General features: G+C 34.3%; 3 protein-coding genes across 8 annotated transcripts in view; 1 reads left to right on the top strand and 2 right to left on the bottom strand.

Annotated features, from left to right (window-relative positions):
* Nucleotides 1-1,700, bottom strand: part of LOC120422415 (retinaldehyde-binding protein 1-like) — a 28,802-nt gene extending 27,102 nt beyond the window's left edge. Inside the window, exon 1 of one of the 3 annotated variants that reach the window (XM_039585829.2) lies at nt 1,461-1,700. The gene's annotated coding sequence lies outside the window, so the exon portion shown is untranslated. Of the gene's footprint in view, nt 1-957; nt 1,398-1,460 lie in introns of those variants that run through there. The other 2 variants (XM_039585830.2, XM_052708673.1) reach the window with 2 other exon arrangements.
* Nucleotides 1,701-6,298: 4,598 nt separating this feature from the next.
* Nucleotides 6,299-7,250, top strand: LOC120422425 (uncharacterized). Its single transcript, XM_039585841.2, has 2 exons — nt 6,299-6,925; nt 6,986-7,250. The coding sequence occupies exons 1-2, from the start codon at nt 6,335-6,337 to the stop codon at nt 7,175-7,177; spliced, it is 783 nt and encodes a 260-aa protein (XP_039441775.1). The 5' UTR covers nt 6,299-6,334; the 3' UTR covers nt 7,178-7,250.
* LOC120422424 (alpha-tocopherol transfer protein) lies at nt 7,247-20,182 on the bottom strand. 4 transcript variants are annotated; one of them, XM_039585839.2, is made up of 4 exons: nt 19,933-20,182; nt 14,843-15,119; nt 11,052-11,167; nt 7,247-7,970 (listed from the first exon to the last, which is right to left on the bottom strand). In XM_039585839.2, the coding sequence occupies exons 2-4, from the start codon at nt 15,060-15,062 to the stop codon at nt 7,260-7,262; spliced, it is 1,047 nt and encodes a 348-aa protein (XP_039441773.1). In that variant the 5' UTR covers nt 15,063-15,119; nt 19,933-20,182; the 3' UTR covers nt 7,247-7,259. The 4 variants fall into 4 exon arrangements, with proteins under 4 accessions (XP_039441773.1, XP_039441774.1, XP_039441772.1 ...); XM_039585840.2 differs by having other exon boundaries at nt 19,951-20,182; XM_039585838.2 differs by having other exon boundaries at nt 19,915-20,181.
* Between the last annotated feature and the right edge of the window lie 1,422 nt (nt 20,183-21,604).

The following is a 21,604-nucleotide window of genomic DNA, read 5'->3' as shown; positions in this document are numbered from 1 at the left end:
TTCGAATGTGTTCACTAGCGACTTAATTTGCAGTTTGAATGAAAATGATACACGTAAAAATTATAATAATTTAAAGTAATTTAGATCAAAGATCGGAGACTAAGACTAAGTAAACATTTGCAAATTGTCATCATTGAATAAAGAAGAAAAAATTAGGTTGTTCATGTATTGAAAATATATGTCAATCGTTAAAAACGGTATTTAATCATTACGGACTGAAATAATTTTTTAATTTTTTAAATTTATGTGAATCGAATTTCATTAATATAAAAATCTTTTTAAAAATGCCAGCTGCTACAATATTTTTTAACACAAAAGTTAAACAGTGTCATCATATTTTGCAAGTCGTTGTGAAATCATGTTTCAGTTCTAGAGTTTTTTAAATGGTCCTATAAACATATGAAAGACAATAGCTTAGAGAACCTTTTCAAAAAAAATCTAGTGTTAAATTATTTTGACTAAATAAATCTATTATTCAGTGAGATTCTTTCAACACATAAATTTTAATCACCACCACCGCTGATGCAAACCCTTCACACAGCCAAACATTCCCTCACAAACTCACACTTCACGATACTCGTGTGTGACACGATCGTGCAGTGCAGCAGCATGTGCGAGCACGCTCTTCTTCTCTCCCGTTTAACCTCAAATTTCACTCGACACGCTATTCGGCGAAACATTCTTCACCGCACTCAAGAGTGCGCTTGTGTATTGTCTCGCGAATAAAGGCGTTGTTTCTTCAGCTTGTTTTGCAGCATCAACAAATTCGTAATTTATCACATCACTTTTTTTCTGTTGCTGTTGTATTGTGGCTCAAAACGCAAAAGTCACTTTTATAATTAATTTCATCAGAGATGAGCTGCTCGCGTGCACTTCGTAGCGAAGGGAAATTGGCTGTGACAAATTTGAAAAGGAATTTGTCACTATTGTAGATATTGTGACATTTTAGTCACTTACTGCTTCAAGAATCATCGATTTCCCACCGGTTCCGACCGGATTCCGTTCCGATGGGTTACGGGGTCAGTAAACTGAAACGCTTGACCGATGCTGTCACTCGACACAATTTACGGCCATAAACTACTGACCGAGAGTACAGCTGCCGCCGACGACGACGACGATGCCGAGAATGAGATGAAAGCCCCTATTAGAGGTGAATGGAGCTATTTTTAATTTGGCTTCCCGCGCGGCGTGGCGTGATTTTAACGGCTTTCATTTGACGACTACTTGACAAACACTCTCGCAGCTCATTATCGCGCAATTCAAACAGCCAAAAACCACAAATTAATCAACACTTTCGAAAGGGGCACTTGAAAATTTGTAGGTCCTCAGGACCCTCCCTTGAAAAACTCAATACTTTCACTGGGTTAACCTTCGCGTGAGAGGAAAAAGCTCGGGGTGGGAAATCCTGGCAAATACACTTCAGAACACCAATACACACATGCCCAAACAGTTTCCCTCACCTCACACCAATACCAGCAACGAACCGCTACAAAATCATATGTTTTTGGCGTTTCCATCCATAATAACAAACGGCAGTGTCAAAGAGCAAATTGTGGGGCGCGAAGACACTGCGCTCTTTTTTATGTGTGTATTTGTGAGAGCGATGAAAATGCTGTTGGATTGCGCCACGAGGAAAATTGCAAGGAAAATCGACCCCACCGGACGCGTTGGGAGAGGAAATTGTGCTGTCCGTTCTGCGCGACGTCCGAATCTCTACTGAAATGGGACGTGTTTGGTGGCGATGTTGGCAAAGATGTGGAAAATTCGGAGTTGGTTTTTCGAAAGGGACTAAACTTTTTATAAGAAAATAATTGAGTTAAACAATGTCATTCAATTCAGTTGTATGAATTGATCTCTTAACGCCGTTGTCCGAAGTGACAATTTGATTTTTGAATTCTTAGGTCTAATCGGAGATTTTTTTTAAATATCAATATTCCCACCGTTTATTGCGACATAGTGGCCGCCATCTTAAAAACATTTTCAGTATTTTTGGGGCTTATTGGAACACAACGACCGAAACTAACAAAAGAAAACATGATTCGATTATTAAAAGTAAAATGTTAACGAGGACTTTGGATATTCTAGTCATATTTTGCCATCTTTTGCAGTAGGAATATTTATTTTCCCTTTATAGCATTGTTATGAAGCAAATTGTGTAAGAATTATTTTAGTTTTTGCTCCCTCGGCCTCGGTAGTAGCTAAATTTATTTTCCAACAATCCAATGCTTGCTTTATTAACCATTTTCAATCTAACAAAGTATTTCAAACCTTTTCTGGATTTTAATAAATTTCAAAACTTTAGGTTGGTCAAGTTTTTTTTGTATTTGAAAATATTTTAATGATTTCGTAAGGTTTTCGATATCAATTTTAAATCAAATATTCTTTCCAGATCTTAAATTTAAAGCTGCGAAGTCAAAGCTTGAGCATGATTCGGAGTCACCAAATCTTCAGGTTTTCAAATCCACGGTCGAAAAAGCAAGTTATTTCTCACTAAATACTTGGTAAACAACAATTAATTCACAGTCTAATAAAAACGATTTGAATGATATTTAGGATACTTTATCTGATTCACGATCTGGTCCAAGATCTTACTTGAGTGTTCCTTTCAACTTTAACAATATAATTTGAAAGAGGGTTATCTCATACTTCTTTCAGTAACGTTTGATAGTGTTCACATTTAATCAATTAAATGAAATTTCTTCTACAAAAAAAACATGGTAATCTTAAAACGTCCAACAATTAATTTTATCGACTTGTTTTATGAAAGTATATAGCTGGAGTATGTTTTCAAAAACTTTGTTTTTTTTTGCTTAATTTGTGTTTTGAATACCCCTCACGGAAAACTGATTCAAAACCCGAAAAATAAAAGAAAAAAAATACGATTTATTGCACCTGAGCAATTCTCTACGAAATCGGTCTTTTTTCTTGAATTATAATTTTTGTAGTTTTTAATCCGACTGAAACTTTTTTGGTGCCTTCAGTATGCCCAAAGAAGCCATTTTGCATCATTAGTATGTCCATATAATTTTCCATACAAATTTGGCAGCTGGCCATATAAAAATGATGTATAAAAATTCAAAAATCTGTATCTTTTGAAGGAATTTTCTGATCGATTTGGTGTCTTTGGCAAAGTTGTAGGTATGGATACGGACTACACTGGAAAAAAATGATACACGGTAAAAAAAAATTGGTGATTTTATATTTAACTTTTTGTCACTAAAACTTGATTTGCAAAAAACACTATTTTATTTTTTTTTCATTTTTTGATATGTTTTAGAGGACATCAAATGCACAGCAAAAAATCCGATGGTAAAATCGCATGCAAAAGCATGCACATCACCTTCGTCAAAATAAACACTTAATTTTACACGCTGCATGTACAATTTTTGTAAACACAAAAAAAAAGTTGCAACCGACGGGATTCAAACCCAGCACCTACAGTAAGGACTGGCGCCTTAGTCCGCTCGGCCATCAGACTGATGAAAAATGTAAAGGATAAACGTATATGTGAGCTCCACATTTCGGTCAAGTAGGTTTCCCATACTAATGGGCTACACATTTCAGGGTGTAATATTACACAGAATCTCATAGAATAATGCAAAATTTTACACCCAGGCCTTTTACACGCAGCTGGATTACTACTTTATTTGCAAAAAAAGTAAAAGAAAAAAAAGAAAAAATCTTTGAGCGAGTTATGAATTTTTGAATCAATACTGATTTTTTCGAAAAATCGAAAAATTGGTGGCAAAAATTTTTCAACTTCATTTTTCGATGTAAAATCAAATTTGCAATCAAAAAGTACTGAAGTGAAATTTTGATAAAGTGCACCGTTTTCAAGTTTAATCCATTTTCAGGAGATTTTTTTGAAAATAGTCGCAATCTTTTATTTTTTTAAATTAGTACACATGTTTGCCCACCTTTGAAAAAAATATTTTTGAAAAGCTGAGAAAATTCTCTATATTTTGCATTTTTGAATTTTGTTGTTACGACCCTTAATTGCTGAGATATTGCCATGCAAAGGTTTAAATCAGAAAAATTGATGTTTTCTAAGTCTTACCCAAACAACCCACAATTTTCCAATGTCGATATCTCAGCAACTAATGGTCCGATTTTCAATGTTAAAATATGAAACATTCGTGAATTTTCCGATCTTTTCGAAAACAATATTTTCAAAAAATTTAAACCAAGACTAACATTTTAAAAGGGCGTAATATCGAATGTTTGGCCCTTTTGAAATGCTAGTCTTGGTTTAAAAATTTTTAAAATATTATATACGAATGTTTCATATTTTAACATTGAATATCGGACCATTAGTTGCTGAGATATCGACATTAGAAAAAGGTGTGTTGTTTGGGTGGGACTTAGAAAACATTAATTTTCCTGTTTTTAAACCTTTGCATGGCAATATCTCAGCAACTAAGGGTCGTATCAACAAAGTTCAAAAATGCAAAATATAGAGAATTTTCTCAGCTCTTCAAAAATATTTTTTTCAAAGGTGGGCAAACATGTGCACTAATTAAAAAAAAACTGCGACTATTTTCAAAAAAGTCACCTAAAAATGGATTTAACTTGAAAACGGTGCACTTTATCAAAATTTCACTAAAGTACTTTTTGATTGCAAATTTGATTTTACATCGAAAAATGAAGTAGAAAAATTTTGGCGACCAATTTTTCGATTTTTTCTGAAAAGTTGGCATGTCTTCTAAATCATATCAAAAAATAAAAAAATAAAAATAGTGTTTTTTTGCAAATCGAGTTTTAGTGACAAAAAGTTAAATAAAAAATCACCAATTTTTTTTTACCGTGTATAATTTCTTTTCAGTGTAGTCCATATCCATACCTACAACTTTGCCGAAGACACCAAATCGATCAAAAAATTCCTTCAAGAGATACAGATTTTTGAATTTTCATACATCATTTTTGTATGGCCAGCTGCCAAATTTGTATGGAAAATTATATGGACAAACTAATGATGCAAAATGGCTTCTTTGGGCATACCGAAGGCACCAAAAATGTTTCATTCGGATTAAAAAACACAAGAAAATCGAATGACCGAAATCTGAGAGAACTGCTCACCTAAAAAAATCAGATATTTAAAAAAAACTAAAAAACCCAAGTTATTTTTTTAAGGTGAAGGAATAGCAACATTCAAAGTGTTCATTTTTGTTTAAAAGAGCATTTAACAAAACTTCTCTTAAAGATAACTATAAGTTTGCTATTTTAATGCGTCCACAAGAAAAAATATATAAAAAATGAATTATAAGCCATGGATTCATTTTAAATGAGAGAAGAAAAGTAAAAATATTTTCATTGAATTTTCAATTGTTTTAATTTTATTTTAATACTGCTTGATTTCATGGGCCGACATAAACTTTGCAAAATATTTGGAACGGACTTTTTTGTTAAAATATGTTTAAAAATCTAATAACGTAGGTTGAAAAAAAAACAACAACTGAATCGAGACTCTTTTGCTGCTGCTTCGAAATGATAGAGCGTGAGGCGAGCAGTTTTATGGCGCGGGAGTTGACTCTGTCCGAAGCGTTTTATAGCAAACTAGAGAAAACAGTTTATGGAACGCTTCGGTGCAGCGGTTGCATGCCATGCGGGCGTAAGAAACTGTTCGATTGTGTATGTTGAACATGCACACTCCAACCATAATATTTACGAATTTTAATACGGCTTCGAAAGCTTAGAAGTATCTTGTTATTATGAAAATAAACACAATAAATTTACATGATAATAAGATCTATCTTAAAAGCCAAGTAGTGTTGCATATAATCAAACATTAGCTAAATAATTTGGCAAAGTTCTAATTTTTACTGTAAGCAAATATATCTTGAATGGGTCTATACGATACTTTCAACTTGATTCAAGGCTTTAAAAAAAATTGAGAAGTTTAGCAAAGATGCATTGCGCTCAAATATTTGTTAAATAATCCTAATAAAACAAATTATTTGAAAAAAAAAACTTCTGAAGCTTCTGAAGCACACCATCTTCAATTACTGCGTATGGTAATCTTAACAACAATGCTACAAAATTGATAAATCGTCAAATATCGCATATCATGAACAAAAAATCCCGGAATAGTTAGTCATTCTGATTTAAGACAAACTAAAGAGCTTGATACTGCTAACATATGAACAACATAAAGAACATTCCTGTAAACAAAAAGGGATAGAAGGCCAAAGTCTGCAGTTCAATCAGATTACACTTTATCAGTCACGCTTATCAAAGTACTCCAAAGACGCTGTCCACTCAATTTGATAATAGTGCATATAAAAACGATGCCGCTCAATCGCAACTGCATCAGTTTCCCACTACCGTCTAATCGAAAATGAAAGTTCTACTACTCATCGCCACCATCGTCGGTGCATTGGCCGTTTCGACGGCCTCTGCCTCATCCGTCCAGAACGATCTTCTGAACCCTCAGTTCAACTTGGTCCGTGACTTCCACCGTGATGAACTTGTCCCACAAGGAGAAACCCGTGACCTGCTGGAACATGCGCTGAAGTTGATCAACATGATCGTGGACCAAGCCGTTAAGGCCATCGACAAGGTTCAGCAGGAGATTGAGCGGCTGTTCGATGATCTGCTGCTGCAGGGTGAGGAGTTGCTGGAGTTTGCCAAGGCTGAGATCAACCGGATCATCCAGAAGGCGCTGGAGGATTTGAACTTGGAGAATCTGGGACTGCAGGAGTGTGCCGAAATTGTTCCTCAACGGGTCGAAGAAATCACTAAGACAGCGTTTGACAATTTGAAGAAATGTTTCGATGACTTCGCTGAGCGTGTGAAGATTTCTCGGGAAAACATCAAGGAACATATTGCCTTTTTGACTGGAAAAGTTCAGCAGATCCAGGAAGTTGGCCAGAGCTGTGTGGATGGAAATGGAAATTTGATCGATCAAGTCAAGTGCCTTTTTGATCATGTAAGTATCTGATTTCACGAAAAATCATCTGATGATCTAAACATATCCTTCTTTAAATAGGTACCAGAGACGAACGCGATTGTGGTGGAGATCTTGTCAGATGTCGGACAGCTTCTGGCGGAAACCGTCAAGGAAGCAGTATCTCTGCTGAATGATACCCGCGGTTGCCTCCTGGATGTTGTCAAGCAAGCGGAAAACGAAGTGCAGAAACTAGTTCAAGAGGTGCTCGAGTGTGTGCAGCAACAAGGATAAGACTTTCGAACAGATGTAATACAATGACTGTACCCTAAATTTTTTTATTAAAAATAACGAGATATCTTAAAAATACTTAAATCTATTCTTCGGTGGCATCTTTTTTGTTCTTATTTTTCTTCTTTGAACTTTTGGATTTGTCTGCGTTCTGAAAATATTTAGTATATTTACTGCGATCAACGTGTGGTTTCAGTTCGTATCCAAACCGGATAATATTGTTATAATGTGCCTCCATATCAAATAATTGTCTGTTCAGCTTTTCAAAATTAAAACCAGTTCCATTACTTCCCCCATACTCTGACGGAAGGGCTTCCTTCCCCAAGTGAGCATGCAGCGAGTTCCAGTTGGTATAGTGGAAGTGAACCGATTCCTTGATCTGCTTGCTCAAAACCGGAAACAGAATCGCCACGGCAGCATTCAACAGCACTGAAGAGTTAACCACGTGGAACTCCATATGCTTTACCGGAAGCAAATCTGCCTTTGCCGATCCAATCCTAATATTTCCCGGAGTCAGATAACGCATGCTCTTAATCGAGTAACCACTCATGTCCAGCAAGCAAACGATACCGTTCTGCTGAGTTTCCAGATCGTTCAGCATGTACTCCACCCACAGTTCGTCCAGGTGGGCCAGATCGGTGGCGGAAGACACGTTGATATCGAGGGCGCCCAGTCGGCTGACGAATATCCGGCGACCCTTCTTGTCACGCTTGTCGAGGACGAACTTTATGTTGCGATTCAGGAGGTCCTCGTAGTGGACCAACGGTTTGTCCACAAACCATTCTGGGTGATCGTACTGAAAATAAAATTTTAAAAATATTGTTTCTCAAATTAGGAACAATTATAATTTAAACATGTTTTCTGAAAGATGTCTTAATGCAAAATTCATTTGTAAAGGTTATATCAGCAGTTTCATATAAAAAGATCACAAACCAAAACAAAAGAACTCAGATCGAACTAAAAATTAGACTTGAGAACGGAATTTTCGATCATTGTGGCAAAGTTGCAGGCATAGGTAAGGACAAACCCAAAAGAAATACGTACACGTTCAAAAAAATAACAATTTTTATTTTACTTTTTTATACAATATATCGCAAAAAAATAATCAAAAAAATATTGAAATTACAAGCCATAATTTCAACATTTGCATGAAAAAGTATTTTAAAAGTTTTTTTTACACTCTAGTTCAGTTGGTTTGCAATCATTAGTTTTCAAAAAATGTATGATTTGACGAAAATAAAAATGTTTGCGAAAAAAAACTTTTTGCGATATAAACATCGAAAATTTTAAAAAATTTCAGAAGGTTTTTTATTCAATCCAACATGATTCTTAATGCATTTAATCTAATTACAACTGATTTTACCTAAATTTCCATTTAAATTTCGAAGCTATTTAAAAAATATTTTTTTGCCCACTGATTTTTCGGGCCAACTTTGAAGTGGGTAGGGAGTCAAAAACGTTCAAATATTTTTTGCTACATACACTTTGAAAAATATTTACAACGGCCTTATTAAGTATAACTTTTTGAAAGGCTTGAAATACTTATTTTTGCTTTTTTACAACGTTGGGCTACATTTGAAAAAATTGAAATATGTTTTATTGAAAGATGCATAAAGTTTAACAAAATTTTATTTTTTTGACAGTGAAAATCGAACGATTGGTTCCCTAAATATCGGTGACAACACTTAGAAAAATTCAATTATCCTGTTTTTTATCATCAGAGAATTTTCTATTCGAAAGCTATTACTATTTATCAAAATTTCCCTAAGGTTCTTATTGAAGCAAATTTTTTTTTATAAAAAAAAGTTTTTTAAAACTATTTTTTTTCAAAAAAAAAATAATTTGTCAAAGATTTATTGCCTTTTTTTAATCTTTTGAGAAGATGGCATTTTCTGTCCACTAAATAAAACATAAAAAATAGTTTTTTTAAATCATTTTTTTTTTCTTTAAATCAGCAACAAAATTGTTTTGTAAAACTTTGTAGAAGACAAATTTGATCTGAAAATTTCTTCTAGAGATACAAATTTTAGAATTTCCTATTTTTGTATGGAAATCAGCAAACTTTTTTTGTGTAGTCCAGGCCTGCCCAACAATCGGCCCATGAAGTCATCTTATCCGGCCCGCGACGACTTTTCAAAATAGTTCTTTGACTAAAGGCTGTTCATTAAATACTCAATAAATTAATTGAGTGTCAAAATTTAAAAAATAGTCTTGAGATCAAGTATTCAGATATTATATCAAAACATTTATTTGCGCCATGAAATGTTGCTAGTTCAACGTTTTGTTTGAATTTTGCCTTTGTATTTTTCAAAATGATTTTATTTCACATTTATATTGTTTAATCAAGCTGCCGGCGGGTATGAGAATAATTCATTCATTCATTTCATTCATTTTATTTCACATTTATACATCTTTTATGTATGAATTTAATTCTTATCATTACCATATTGATATTTTCAGAATCAATTATCAAGCTTGAAACATGTGCAAAATTATTGCAAAAGGACACTAAATTTAAATTTCTTAAAGTTTTGGCAATTTTTATTTCCAATATTTTTTTTCTTTTTTGATTAAAATTGATTTTTCATAAATGAGCAATTTAAAAAAAAGATAATTTTTCAGAACAACTTTTCAATGATAAGGGAAAAAGGCTTAGAAAACCAAATTAATCATATTGAAAATAAAGATCTCTGCAAATATTTAAAATAAAATCATAAAGAAGAAAGAAATCAAATTGCAATGTGTGTGGTTTTTTTTCTTCAAAAGTTTCAATAGTTCTATGAAATTTGAAGAATCATGAATTAAAAACTATCACAAATATATTTGTAAAATGTTTTGTAAAATATTTGGAGGTGCACAACGACACAAAAATTGTTTTTTCGTAAAGAAGATTTGAATCCAAATTTTGTATAAATAAATTTGTTCTTGTCTCGTTGATTTTTCAAACTTGTGAAAAAATTGCTGCGACTAAATTGTTTTTTTTTTTAGTTGTTGATGTCAGGGTATAATTACAATACAATTTTCATCAAAGCAAGATTTAAAATAAATCTAATAATTACATTTTTGAAAGTTATCTTTGTTTTTCTTAATTTATTTATTTCTTAAAGATATTTGGATCTTATTTGCAACTGAACGTTTCTTCCGAAGCAGTGCTATGTTTGTCTTTTTTGCTATTTTTCAAATCCATAATTGATGAAAAAAAAATCGCATCTTGCTTACCAATTTGATAATATTAACTATTTCAAAAGCAATAATCCATCGTCAAAGCATAAATGAATCTTCAATAAATTTCCAAAGAAAATACTCACGCTTTGAAAAGATGAACTTTTTTTTTCATTTACGCTGAAAATTAACCGATTGCGATTGGATACTCAATAATATTTTAACTGAATGATATATATGGATGAATCTTAATAGGCAAATAATGCAATGTCACAGTCAATGGATAAATCCTGCGATATTTCAGAAATCATTTTATAAACAATCTTAACAGGCCATTATCATCTATTGAAATAACTTTAGGACCGTCAACTCAACCGCAAGTACATCTGTTTACGATTCAAGAAAAGGAAAACGGTTAACTTTAGTTAACATGTATAATTCGTCAATGCACAAGAACCAGCCAATTATTCAACTTTGTAGCACAATTACAGTGTACTGTATATCATATGATTCCATCAAAAAATATTCCTTCCAACTTCACCCCTCAAGAAATGCACGTCCCATCACTTAGCTCAGCTAATTGCCGCACTCCTCCGCCCAGTCGCAATCACTGAATTTTAAACAAAGCCGTCGTCGTCGTTCATCAACCGGCACCACCACCCAATTCAGACACCGGCTTTCGATACCTTAATCCGTACAAAGCGGTCTGCCTTACCTTCAGTTTGAACAGTTTGCACATTCGCTGCTGTGCTTCCTCGACGTTCCAGTCGCAGCAGTTTAAGAATCGGCACAGAAACAGATCATCCACGCGGCGCACAAAGTCGTCACAATCTGCGAAATGGTTTCAGGAAAAAACAACAACGAAAATTAATCAAAATGTTGAAAGAACGATCGATGCCTGCATGGTGAACTGTTCGATAATTGTTTGGAGGTTAATCACCAGCTAAGCAGTTTTTTTTCGAGCGCGGGAATGAGTTCTCCACAATAAAGAAGTTTTTTTGTAAACTAACTAGAACGAACCCGCGTGGAGTCATTCAACTTTACGTCACTTTACATTTAGGACAAAAAAAAAACAAAAAAAGCCCAACTTGCGTAATGCGAAACTCCAAAAACGGACACTTTGAGCGCGAGCCAATATTTAAAACACGTTTTTCTTGCCAGCTCCAATTTCGACGCCGGTGGAATTTAATTTGCAAGTTCCTACTGACTTTAGTTGCTTGCTGGTTGTTGTAGATGTGCTTACTGGAGGTAAACCCTTAATGTGACCATTCGGTTACGCTACGCCTCAAATTAATAATTATGTCTGCACTCCTGTTGTGATGACTGCCGGTCGCGTCGTCGTTGGACTGTTTGGCTTGTTTGCAAGCTCATTTTTGATGTAATACGAGAAGTAAAGTGAAACAATCACGATCGCAACGGAAGTGGGACAATGCAACCTTAAACTTGTTCAATTGATTGAACCATTTTTTTATCAAGCTTATGTCACATGTAAAATATAATGAAGTTTCCGCACGAAACACAAATGATGTTTTTAATTGGTTCCAAAAGAACACGATATAAAAGAAAGCATTGAAAATTTTCATATCTCTGATAATTGATAAAATCAATTCATTTATTCACGCCTTTAAATCGAAACAGTTTATTTTGATATAGGACATCTGATCAACCAGGCAATTCGCTGACGTCTTCTTACATTAGGTGAAATGGCAAACCAAAATGATCAATCCTTCAAAAATTTTGAGCTTTGATTAAATTTTTAATAAAAGAAAAAAATTTGCATAATTTTGCTATAAAATGGCATATGGGTAATTCTCTACCAACTCACACGAAATCGGGAAAAGTTGCGCCGACCCCTCTTCGATTTGCGTGAAACTTTGTCCTTAGGGGTAACTTTTGTCCCTGATCACGAATCCGAGGTCCGTTTTTTGATATCTCGTGACAGAGGGGCGGTACGACACCTTCCATTTTTGAACATGCGAAAAAAGAGGAAATTTTAAAATGAAAAATTTTGTTGTAAATGAAAAAATGACCCTTCTGGGTCAATGTAGATTCGAAAAGAACATTAAATTTCCCATAAAATGACATGCGTCTAATTTTACATAAAAGTCCCTTTGACACCAAATTTCTATCTCATCACCGTTTCAGGCTGCAAATTATTGAAAAACACATCTTTTTTCGCATGTTCGAAAATGGAAGGGGTCGTACCGCCCCTCCGTCACGAGATATCAAAAAACGGACCTCGGATTCGTGATCAGGGACAAAAGTTACCCCTAAGGACAAAGTTTCACGCAAATCGAAGTGGGGTCGGGACAATTGCTGTGTGAGTTGGCGGAGAATTACCCATATGACAAAAATCAGCAAAATTTGTTTTAGGATTTCCTCTAAACTGCCGAAAACTATCATGAAAATAAATTTGAATTGGTAAGTAAACGAACTACGTTTTTGAATTTGGCTATTGGAGTAGATAAAATAAGTTCTCAAATAAAAAATATTAAGTGCCAAGGTAAATAAAGAAATAATTGAATTTATCTTCACATTAATATCCATTATTTTGAAACTAAATATATCATTACTTTAAAATTGGCTTGAATTATATTCAATATCCTTATTAAATGCACTGAAGGGGATGTATTGCTCTAAAAAAAATGTTCAAAATTTATACAATTTTATTTTTCAATCATTGACGTCCATCTCAACAACCATTGATAAAAGATTGATTCCATACCTTTCAAGGTATAAAAAATCGCCACTCAAAAGAATAACAATACGATTAAAATACATTGTTTTAATGTTCTAACAACTTTTAATAAAATTTCTATTAAAATATTTATTCAGGGATGCAAAATTTACATCTTTGAACAAAAAATCATGGAAATGATGGAAGTCGTCACCTTAAGTAAAACTAAATTAATACAAAAAGGGAACAAATTTTAACAAAATTATAACATTTTTTATTTCAATAATCTAAATCTTGTTTTTTATTAGCAATAATTAGTTACTAAAATACTTAAATGAAATAAAATCTATACAACAAACATTAAAATCGCAGCACAACATGCATATTAAAAATAAAAATGACGTAGTGTGTAAACGGAAGAAGTAAAAGTTCATCGCAAATGCATAGTTAAAAACATTTTGGAATAAAAATAGCATGAACATGAAACAAGTCGTACTTGTTGAAATAACTAGTGGAAATAAAATGAAATTCTATCAATGTCCAAACCAAAAAACACAGTCTTTACTCGGTTATCCGACATTCCGACATTATCCGGACCGATCCGAATTATTTATATTTTTATTATAAAATTTGCTTTTTCCAATAGCTACTTAAGGTATAATATAAAATTTCCTGCAATTCCTACAATCTTGTAATTATCAACTGACGATAATTCGAAAACGGCTGGTCCGATTTTCAAATAAAAATGAAACTATTGCCACATTTTCTGATCATTTAAAAAAATCAAAATTTTGATATCAGACTTTTCAAAGACCTGGGTCTTTAAATAGATATTTTTTCTTATTTCATAGTAAAGTGAAAAATAGGCAGTTGCAAATATTTTTCAATATTTATGTCACCCCCTAATCTTCAAATTCGGTCAAAAAAATCATGAGGCAAAAAAAATATGTTTTTAAAAAACTTGTGCCAGTAAATTATGAAGAAGAATATCAAATTTCCGAAAATGGCAACTCACTCAACGACAATGCTGAATTATTTAATCCGACTAATTTTATTATTGAGACATAATCCATCCCTTATCTTCATACAAAACAACATAAAGCAATTAATTCCAGTAGCACGTTGCATATCGAACCAAACTAACAACACAAATAACAATCATGGAATAGGAGATTATCAATAAATTATACGAGCAATTATATCCAATATCGACTTCCAAGCCGGAATCACACATGCTTAGGGCTCGCAAGATATCACTCAAAGTGACACGTACGCTTCGGTGACGCCTCAACCACAACGATCGTGGCCAAGTTTTATTCGTCACTGCCGTATAGTCGATCAAAATCTTCAAAATCGTTAAACCATTTCAAGAACAAACCAACAATAATTCTTAGCCGCTGTTTTGTTTGAAAACATTAAGAACACAATGTCCGGCCAATCAACGCCGGTTCCGCACACTTCCCTGTAGATAAAAGTCGGCAGATCACGTTCTGCACGATGATGCACAGCCAGCTAGATCGCGGCTGTCAATCGTCGCAGAAGAATCAGCGTGCCCAGCATAAGACAAGCTGATCACGTACCACGTGGGGTGCGATTGACCAGCCGGAGGGTCATCGATAAATGACGGTATTTCCCAACTGTACTGTTTTCGACTCGGAAGTGTATCGCGCGGAAAAATGACTATACTTTGCATACTAAAAACCTAGAAAACCGCACTTGGATCAAACTCGGCGGGATCAACCAAGCGATCACAGCAACAACAACTCAAGCAAAGATCGACTAGTTCAGGCACACCCCATGGAGCGTGTCCAAAAACCACATTAACTTACTTTCGACGAGCTTCCGTAGCTCTTTAATTTTGGCCGATTTTTTCGCGTCATCAGCATAGAGCGACTTTGGCTGTTGCTGCCCTGGAGTGGCTTCCGGAGCCGGCTCGACCGAGTCATGGTTGTTGTTGTTGTTGTCGTTTTGTTTACCGACTCCTCCGGTTTTGGCTGATGGATGTAATTTGGTTGAAGGTTGGTGGCGTAGCGCTTCGATCTCGGGCATGGTTGCTTCTTCGCGGGGGTTGCTTGATCGTTGATCGTTGCCGGTAGAGGGAGGATTCTGATGGGGACAGAGGTAAACAAAAACAAAGTATTAATTATGTTACAACATATTAGGCACGCACGTGCGTCACGACTTGGTTCATGTAAATGAGATGTTGACGAGAACTAAGAACCGGTTCAAGGATTCAAATTTGTTAGGGACTCAAGATGAGTACTTAAGGACTAAAAGAAACCTCTTAATTTTTCTTTCATAATGTTCTTTTTGAAGTTTTTGCTTAACAGGAAATTTAAGCGTTTAAAATATCTTAATGAATATAATTCATTCCAAATATGACACAAGACATAAGAAAAAGTGATGATATTTAAAAAAAACAAAATCGAACTTCACTAAAAAAAATTAATCAACGTTACGGTACTCTTTCTGAATACGGATTTTAATGTTTAACGAGAAAATAGAAAACCACAATTTTTTAACTGATAAGGGCATTATGTTTGATACCACTAAACAACTCAAATTGAAAAAAAATAGCCAATAGGCCAATTTCTGTTTATTTAAGACAATCGTTTTCTCAAAATAAATTTGATTCCTCCAAAATATCACTATTAGGGTGGGTACGGATTTTGAAAAGTTGTAGGGCATACCCATAGGGACTCACACGCCAAATTTCAGCTCATTTGGTACAAAACTGGTTTGTCTCAAGCGGGTTCAAGTTTACATGGAAATTACTATGGGAAATTTTGAATTTTCGTTCATTCGCTCTTACAGGCCTGTGGAAAACATGTAGAAACTTCTAGGATGGCCAGTAATGGGCGGAATTGTCTGGAGAACAACTTTCCCTAAGAGACCAGTTCGATTCGTCCAACCCCCATCGAGCTCAACGGCAATACATCCGGGGTTTTCGGAACCAACCGTTTCCCCCAGAAATGCATCAAATTTTCCTTAGCATGCTATGAATGCTTGCTGAACACCGCGACGCCACATGTCAACAGCTACCACGTGATTGTAAAATTTTCATCATAACATTTTTTTTTCTTATTTGGAGGTTTAGAATACAGCTAGATGATAATTGTATTGTTCAAAAAGTAATAAAAAGTAATTTTTATAGGCGATGCTAGTCCACGTGGTAGCTGTTTGACATGTGACGTCGCGGTGTTCATCAAGCATTCTTAGCATGCTAAGGAAAATTTGATGTTTTTCTGGGGAAAACGGTTGGTTCCGAAAACCCCGGATGTATTGTTGAGCTCGATGGGGGTTGAACGAATCGACCTGGCCTCTTAGGGAAAGTTGTTCTCCAGACGATTCCGCTCATTTCTGGCCATCCTAGAAGTTTCTACATGTTTTCTCCAGGCCTGTAGGAGTGAATGAACGAAAATTCAAAATTTCCCATAGTAAATTCCATGTAAACTTGAACTCGCTTGAGACAAGCCAATTTTCAACCAAATGAGCTGAAATTTGGCGTGAGAGTCCCTATGGGTATGCCCTACAAGGGGAACCACACCAGAACCTAATCTGAGAACTTTTCAAAATCCGTACCCATCCTAATAACTAGTTTTAACGAATTCTTAGCAAAATTGTGAGTTTTAACAATTTTACCTAAAATTTAAATGGACTCATAAACTGAGTTAACTCAATATAAAAATAGATTTTTTTTTCTTAAAAAATGTAATCAGCAACCTTAGTGATGGTACATTTGACTTGAAAATAAAATTAGAACACCTTGAATCTGATTTTAACCAGAAAAGCTATGGCTATCAAAATGTCACCCCCGTATTCAAAATAAGAATTTTCATCGCAGCAAATTTTTTAAACAGTATTAAAAAAAATTGTTTAAATGGTATATTGACCTTGTGCGGCCTACCCCAGTACATGTTTTAGAATAATAGTCATGAGGAAAACGTTAACAGTTGGAAAATATTCCGAAAATAAATTGAAATCCTATCAATGTCATCCTGGTTAACTGTATTGACATTTGAATTAAAAAAGTGTTTAAAAATGCATTTTTCATCTACCCAGTTGTTTAGCAATCATTAGTTTTAACTATAACGAAGTATTGACTTGTTGCAGTACTGTAAAACTGAATTTCACAAAAATTCAAAATAGTTTCGATCAATCCCAGACATGCTTTTTATGATTTTAAACGCAGGAAAATTTCAAATTATTTTCAGTTCATTAGACTTCTATTTCCATAAAAAAATTATTTTTTTTGAAAAAATATTGTTCGGACTGATTTTGAAGGGGGTTCGACATAAACTTTGAAATATATCTGCAATGGCCAAATTGTCCATTCCTAAATTAAAATTCCAAAAAATTAAAAAAATACAATAAAATTGCCTAATAGATATTGAAGATTGGACTTCTGATTACTGAAAAACAGAAAATAAAAGAATAAAAAAATAAGAAACAAAAAAAAGTTTTTTAATCTCCAATTTTTTATCTCAATAACTCATGGTTCAATTTTCAATGTTGGTAAATGAAACAATTGTAAAATTTGAGGATCTTTTCCAAAAAAATATTTTGAAAATTTTGGAATCAAGTCGAACATTTTAATTTTTTAAATTTTATTTTATTTTTTCTAAAAAAATCTTTTTTTTTAATTATAACTTATTTTTTAATAGTCCTCATTAAACAATAAAGAAAAATCAATAAAATATTGGTACAGTCATCCCACACATTCGGAACACTTTTTGTTAATTTGTCAATAGGACCCAAAATGCTATTATTCTTTGAATAATTAGCATAATTTGAATAATTGTGCAATTTTATTAAGCAACCTAGAAATTTTGTAACGCATTGATATGTTAGGTATGTTTTGAAAAAAAATATCTTCATGTGAAAATTTATGATATAAAGTCTTACAATAAAAGCAGGTTAGATTAGAGCAACACATGTCTCATGGTGAGAAACATTGGAAAGTGATAAACATTGAATAAAGAATTTCGCTAATCAACTTCTTTATTCAATGTTTATCACTTTCCAATGTTTCTCACCATGAGACATGTGTTGCTCTAATTTATACGGTTACCCTCCTTCTGGGTCAAAACTCAAAATTACTGCGATAAAAGCAGGGTTTGCAAAAATTAAACATTTCGTTTCATTAAATCACATTTTAGTTTTATTGGTCCTAAACGGTCAAAAAAATTTCTCAAACTAAAATTGAGTTTTGAATAAATTCTAGAAAATCACTGATTATAAATCAGTTCTCAATTCTAGTTTATGGCATTTAATAAGCGAACACGTTTAAATACATCGGTAAATGACTTTGAAATTTAATGATACCAGTCTTAATTCTAAAGAATTGGTTAAATCAGAGCAATAAAATGAGCAAGGTCGAGAACAAAACGACAGAACCTGATTAAGCACGGATTCAAAAGAATAGATTTAGAATTTCTATCGTGATGCACTCATAAAATCCACCATTCACAAACAAAAAATCTAAACCGCTCCACCATTTAACCCTCACACCCCAGCAAGGGCCTCTATGAGTCAAACAAATTATCAGTGCGGAAGGTCACGACCACCACACACCGGTATGCACACCTCTTGTGAACTGGTTTTTCCAGTTGAGATTTTCGGCTACGATTTGCCGGTAAAGCCCTTTGCATAGACAATTTTGAATCAGCTGGTGAACTCTACACTCAAAATTTATGCATTCCTGTGAGGTTGGGTCAAATATGCAACGCGTGTTATTTATGATAGAAATCTGCCGGAATTTATTCGGATTCTGAGAAAAAACTTAAAGTAACTAAGAGAGTAAGTAAAACATATTAAAACTTGACATAGGTCGACAGCTTGATCGACCCATCAGAAGTCTCGCAGCGACGTTCCCATGCATCGAAACCGCGAGTGAGTTTATGATTTGGGCAGAGATTCTGTTTTTAAAGCCCATTACTGGTTACAGTGAACGTGCTTTGCACCCATGATGATGATGTTCACACCGAAATTTTTGGTTTATAGCTAGATAAAACGGAGATTTTGGGATCTCAATTGCGCAGATGTGTTTTGGTACACTGTTTAAGGTTAATGAGAAACAAACATGATGCCATCAAAAGCATTGAGTTTTGTGTAATTATTTTACCATTTGCAGTGAAGAGTTTATTTAAAGTTAATCATTACAATAGTAAATCAAAATAAAGATACATCACTCAAAGCACTCAACATAATCCCAAGCAAATATTTACAACAGCGCAGAAATAGCTCAAAATAATTTAAATCGGTCACGGATTTCTTTATGAGATCATCACTCAACTTCTTGTTTGAGCATTCAATACGCATCACGAGCTCTTTAATAGATATTTGCGCCGATATTTATAACCTTCGATGTGATGAATTGCAGATATCGACAGATGGTGAGAAAAAAGCGTTTCTTTATCTCTAAGAACATCTATTGAAGGCAAAAGCTATTTATAACCCAGAAAAAAGTTCCATAACTCCGGACTGAAAAGATCAATGCCACTCAATTGGACCAGTTTTATAATGCAATTTAAATTCATCAATCAAAGAACACTATAAACACAATTCTTAGAGCAGGTTAATTGATAGCAACATAAATTCGCAAAATACAAGCTACTCCAAGGTTTTTCCTCATTACAGATCGAAATGGCTGCAGGTTTTTGGTTTTGAAAGTCTCTACCGGCCGGTGACTGGGCGAGACACAAGCTTATCGACAAACATTTGCCTTTCTGGGATGGTACTCAATGCCGGCTTAAGTCCTTCAACGTTGATTTTTAGTACACGCGCTAGCCGTTGCAAATCGTTTCTCCACGCTATAAGATCATTACTCAAACTAATGACAATCACTAAACCCTCAAGGTAACATTTTGGTACACTAATTATACTAACTGTAATCACTTACAATAATTAGTAACTTCACCTTCAAGCACACACACACCTCAACCGTAGAAAGAAGAACACTAAACTTGTTAACACTCAGAAGAAAGTGATTTCAACGGAGGCCCAGACGACGAACGTACCGAGCAAAACAAAACCGCGCCAAACTTTGACGACGAACTTGTACTGGCACTTAGCACTTAGTAAAAACACGACGCGACGAATTTCAACGATTTCGTATTGTGTGGACTGAACCGATCGACACATCAACGGCGACTGTTGCAGTTCGTTTTCAGCCTGCGCGATTTTGTCCTGGGTTGGAAGCTCGGCGTAAGCCACAAAAAAAACATTTTCGCTGACTGGGCGAGATTCTGGCCGCCTGTGTGCTGCTTGGAATATTGAATTGGTGAAACAAAGTGTGGAAAATTGATTTGGTTTGAATTGAATTTTCAGATTTTGCAGATTTAAAAAAATTATAATAAAAAAGCTAATGGGAATAAATATCAGCAAAAAATGCTCAAAACAAATATTAATATATTCTTCCCAAAGAATAAAGAAATCCAACCTCAATTTCATCCAAACAAAGGCAACGTTGTTTATATTGCCAAATTTAGCTGACAAGTGAGCTGTAAGATGCTAATTACCACACTGTATAATTGCTGTTGTTGGCACACCAAAAAATCTGAAATTTTCTTGCCAATTTTGTCTTAATTTCTTGTTATCATTTATTAGCTGTTTATAATGTTATCTGAATTTATTTTGTATTGTCAATGGCTTTTTCTGAAATTCGTAATAAATAAATTCTCAAAAAATAATAAATCTATCATAATACTTGATTGAACTATCATTCATAACAAAAATAACTTAACAACAAATAAAATTAAAAGACACCGAAATAATCAACTCAACAAATGAACTAGAAATTGCGCACCGACAAGATCGCATCGTCAGCAACCAGCTCGTTCACAGAACAGGTTCGATGAGTCCAGGATCATTTCCTTATTCCACAGACCTTTCACATTCACATTCAGGTTTCTTTCAGGTTGGATTCCTAATTCGTTTGAATTATTCATATCGTCAACCTAACAAAACACGCGGTTGCACTGCACTTTGATGATTCCATATGGTCGGTACAGATATGATGCGCGCCTGAAATATTTCTTGAAATATTTCCTTCCACTGATTGTGCTTTTTGAGAGATGCTTTAAAGCTTTATGAATTGTACTAAAAATGCCAACCGGAAAGGTGATTTCACCTGAATGTTTGTTTGCAAATTGAAATTCTGTTAAGATCTTATTATGTGTTTGAAATTTATGTATTACAATCCAGACTCGATTATGACCCCAACAATGTTTCAAAGTGGTCAGGGAATGTTTTTACCTTGATAGCGCCAAGAAGGTATTGGTAGAATATTTACGATACTTATTTGGTAATGCAACAATGTATGTTCTGAAACAACTGGTGACTATTTTGCAAAACTCCCATTTTTTCCAGGGCTCAACTTTGGCTGTGTTGTGCACTTTCATCCACTTAAGTTTAAGCCAAACAAAGTTTGCAGTAGTTATCGTTTTGTCCCAAACTATGTTTAAACGCATTTTGTTGAGAGCGTCCTATTTCCCGGGGTTACAAAAATCCCGGGAAACGGGAAATTCGTAAACAAATTTCCCGAGAATTCCCGGGAAACTTTTAATTTTGTGATAATTGTTCTGATTCGG

The sequence above is a fragment of the Culex pipiens genome, chromosome 2 (assembly GCF_016801865.2).
Source record: "Culex pipiens pallens isolate TS chromosome 2, TS_CPP_V2, whole genome shotgun sequence".
NCBI lineage: Eukaryota > Metazoa > Arthropoda > Insecta > Diptera > Culicidae > Culex > Culex pipiens.
This window is presented reverse-complemented; position numbering and strand designations above follow the sequence as displayed.

Bases quoted from the DNA above. Each gene is read 5' to 3' on its own strand.
- LOC120422424 (XM_039585839.2), bottom strand. From the start codon at position 15,062: ATGCCCGAGATCGAAGCGCTACGCCACCAACCTTCAACCAAATTACAT. The intron at 11,168-14,842 runs GTAAGTTAATGT...ACCATTTCGCAG, and splicing joins GCTACGGAAGCTCGTCGAAA to ATTGTGACGACTTTGTGCGC. The intron at 7,971-11,051 runs GTAAGGCAGACC...TTTTATTTTCAG, and splicing joins GCAAACTGTTCAAACTGAAG to TACGATCACCCAGAATGGTT.
- LOC120422425 (XM_039585841.2), top strand. From the start codon at position 6,335: ATGAAAGTTCTACTACTCATCGCCACCATCGTCGGTGCATTGGCCGTT. The intron at 6,926-6,985 runs GTAAGTATCTGA...TTCTTTAAATAG, and splicing joins TCAAGTGCCTTTTTGATCAT to GTACCAGAGACGAACGCGAT.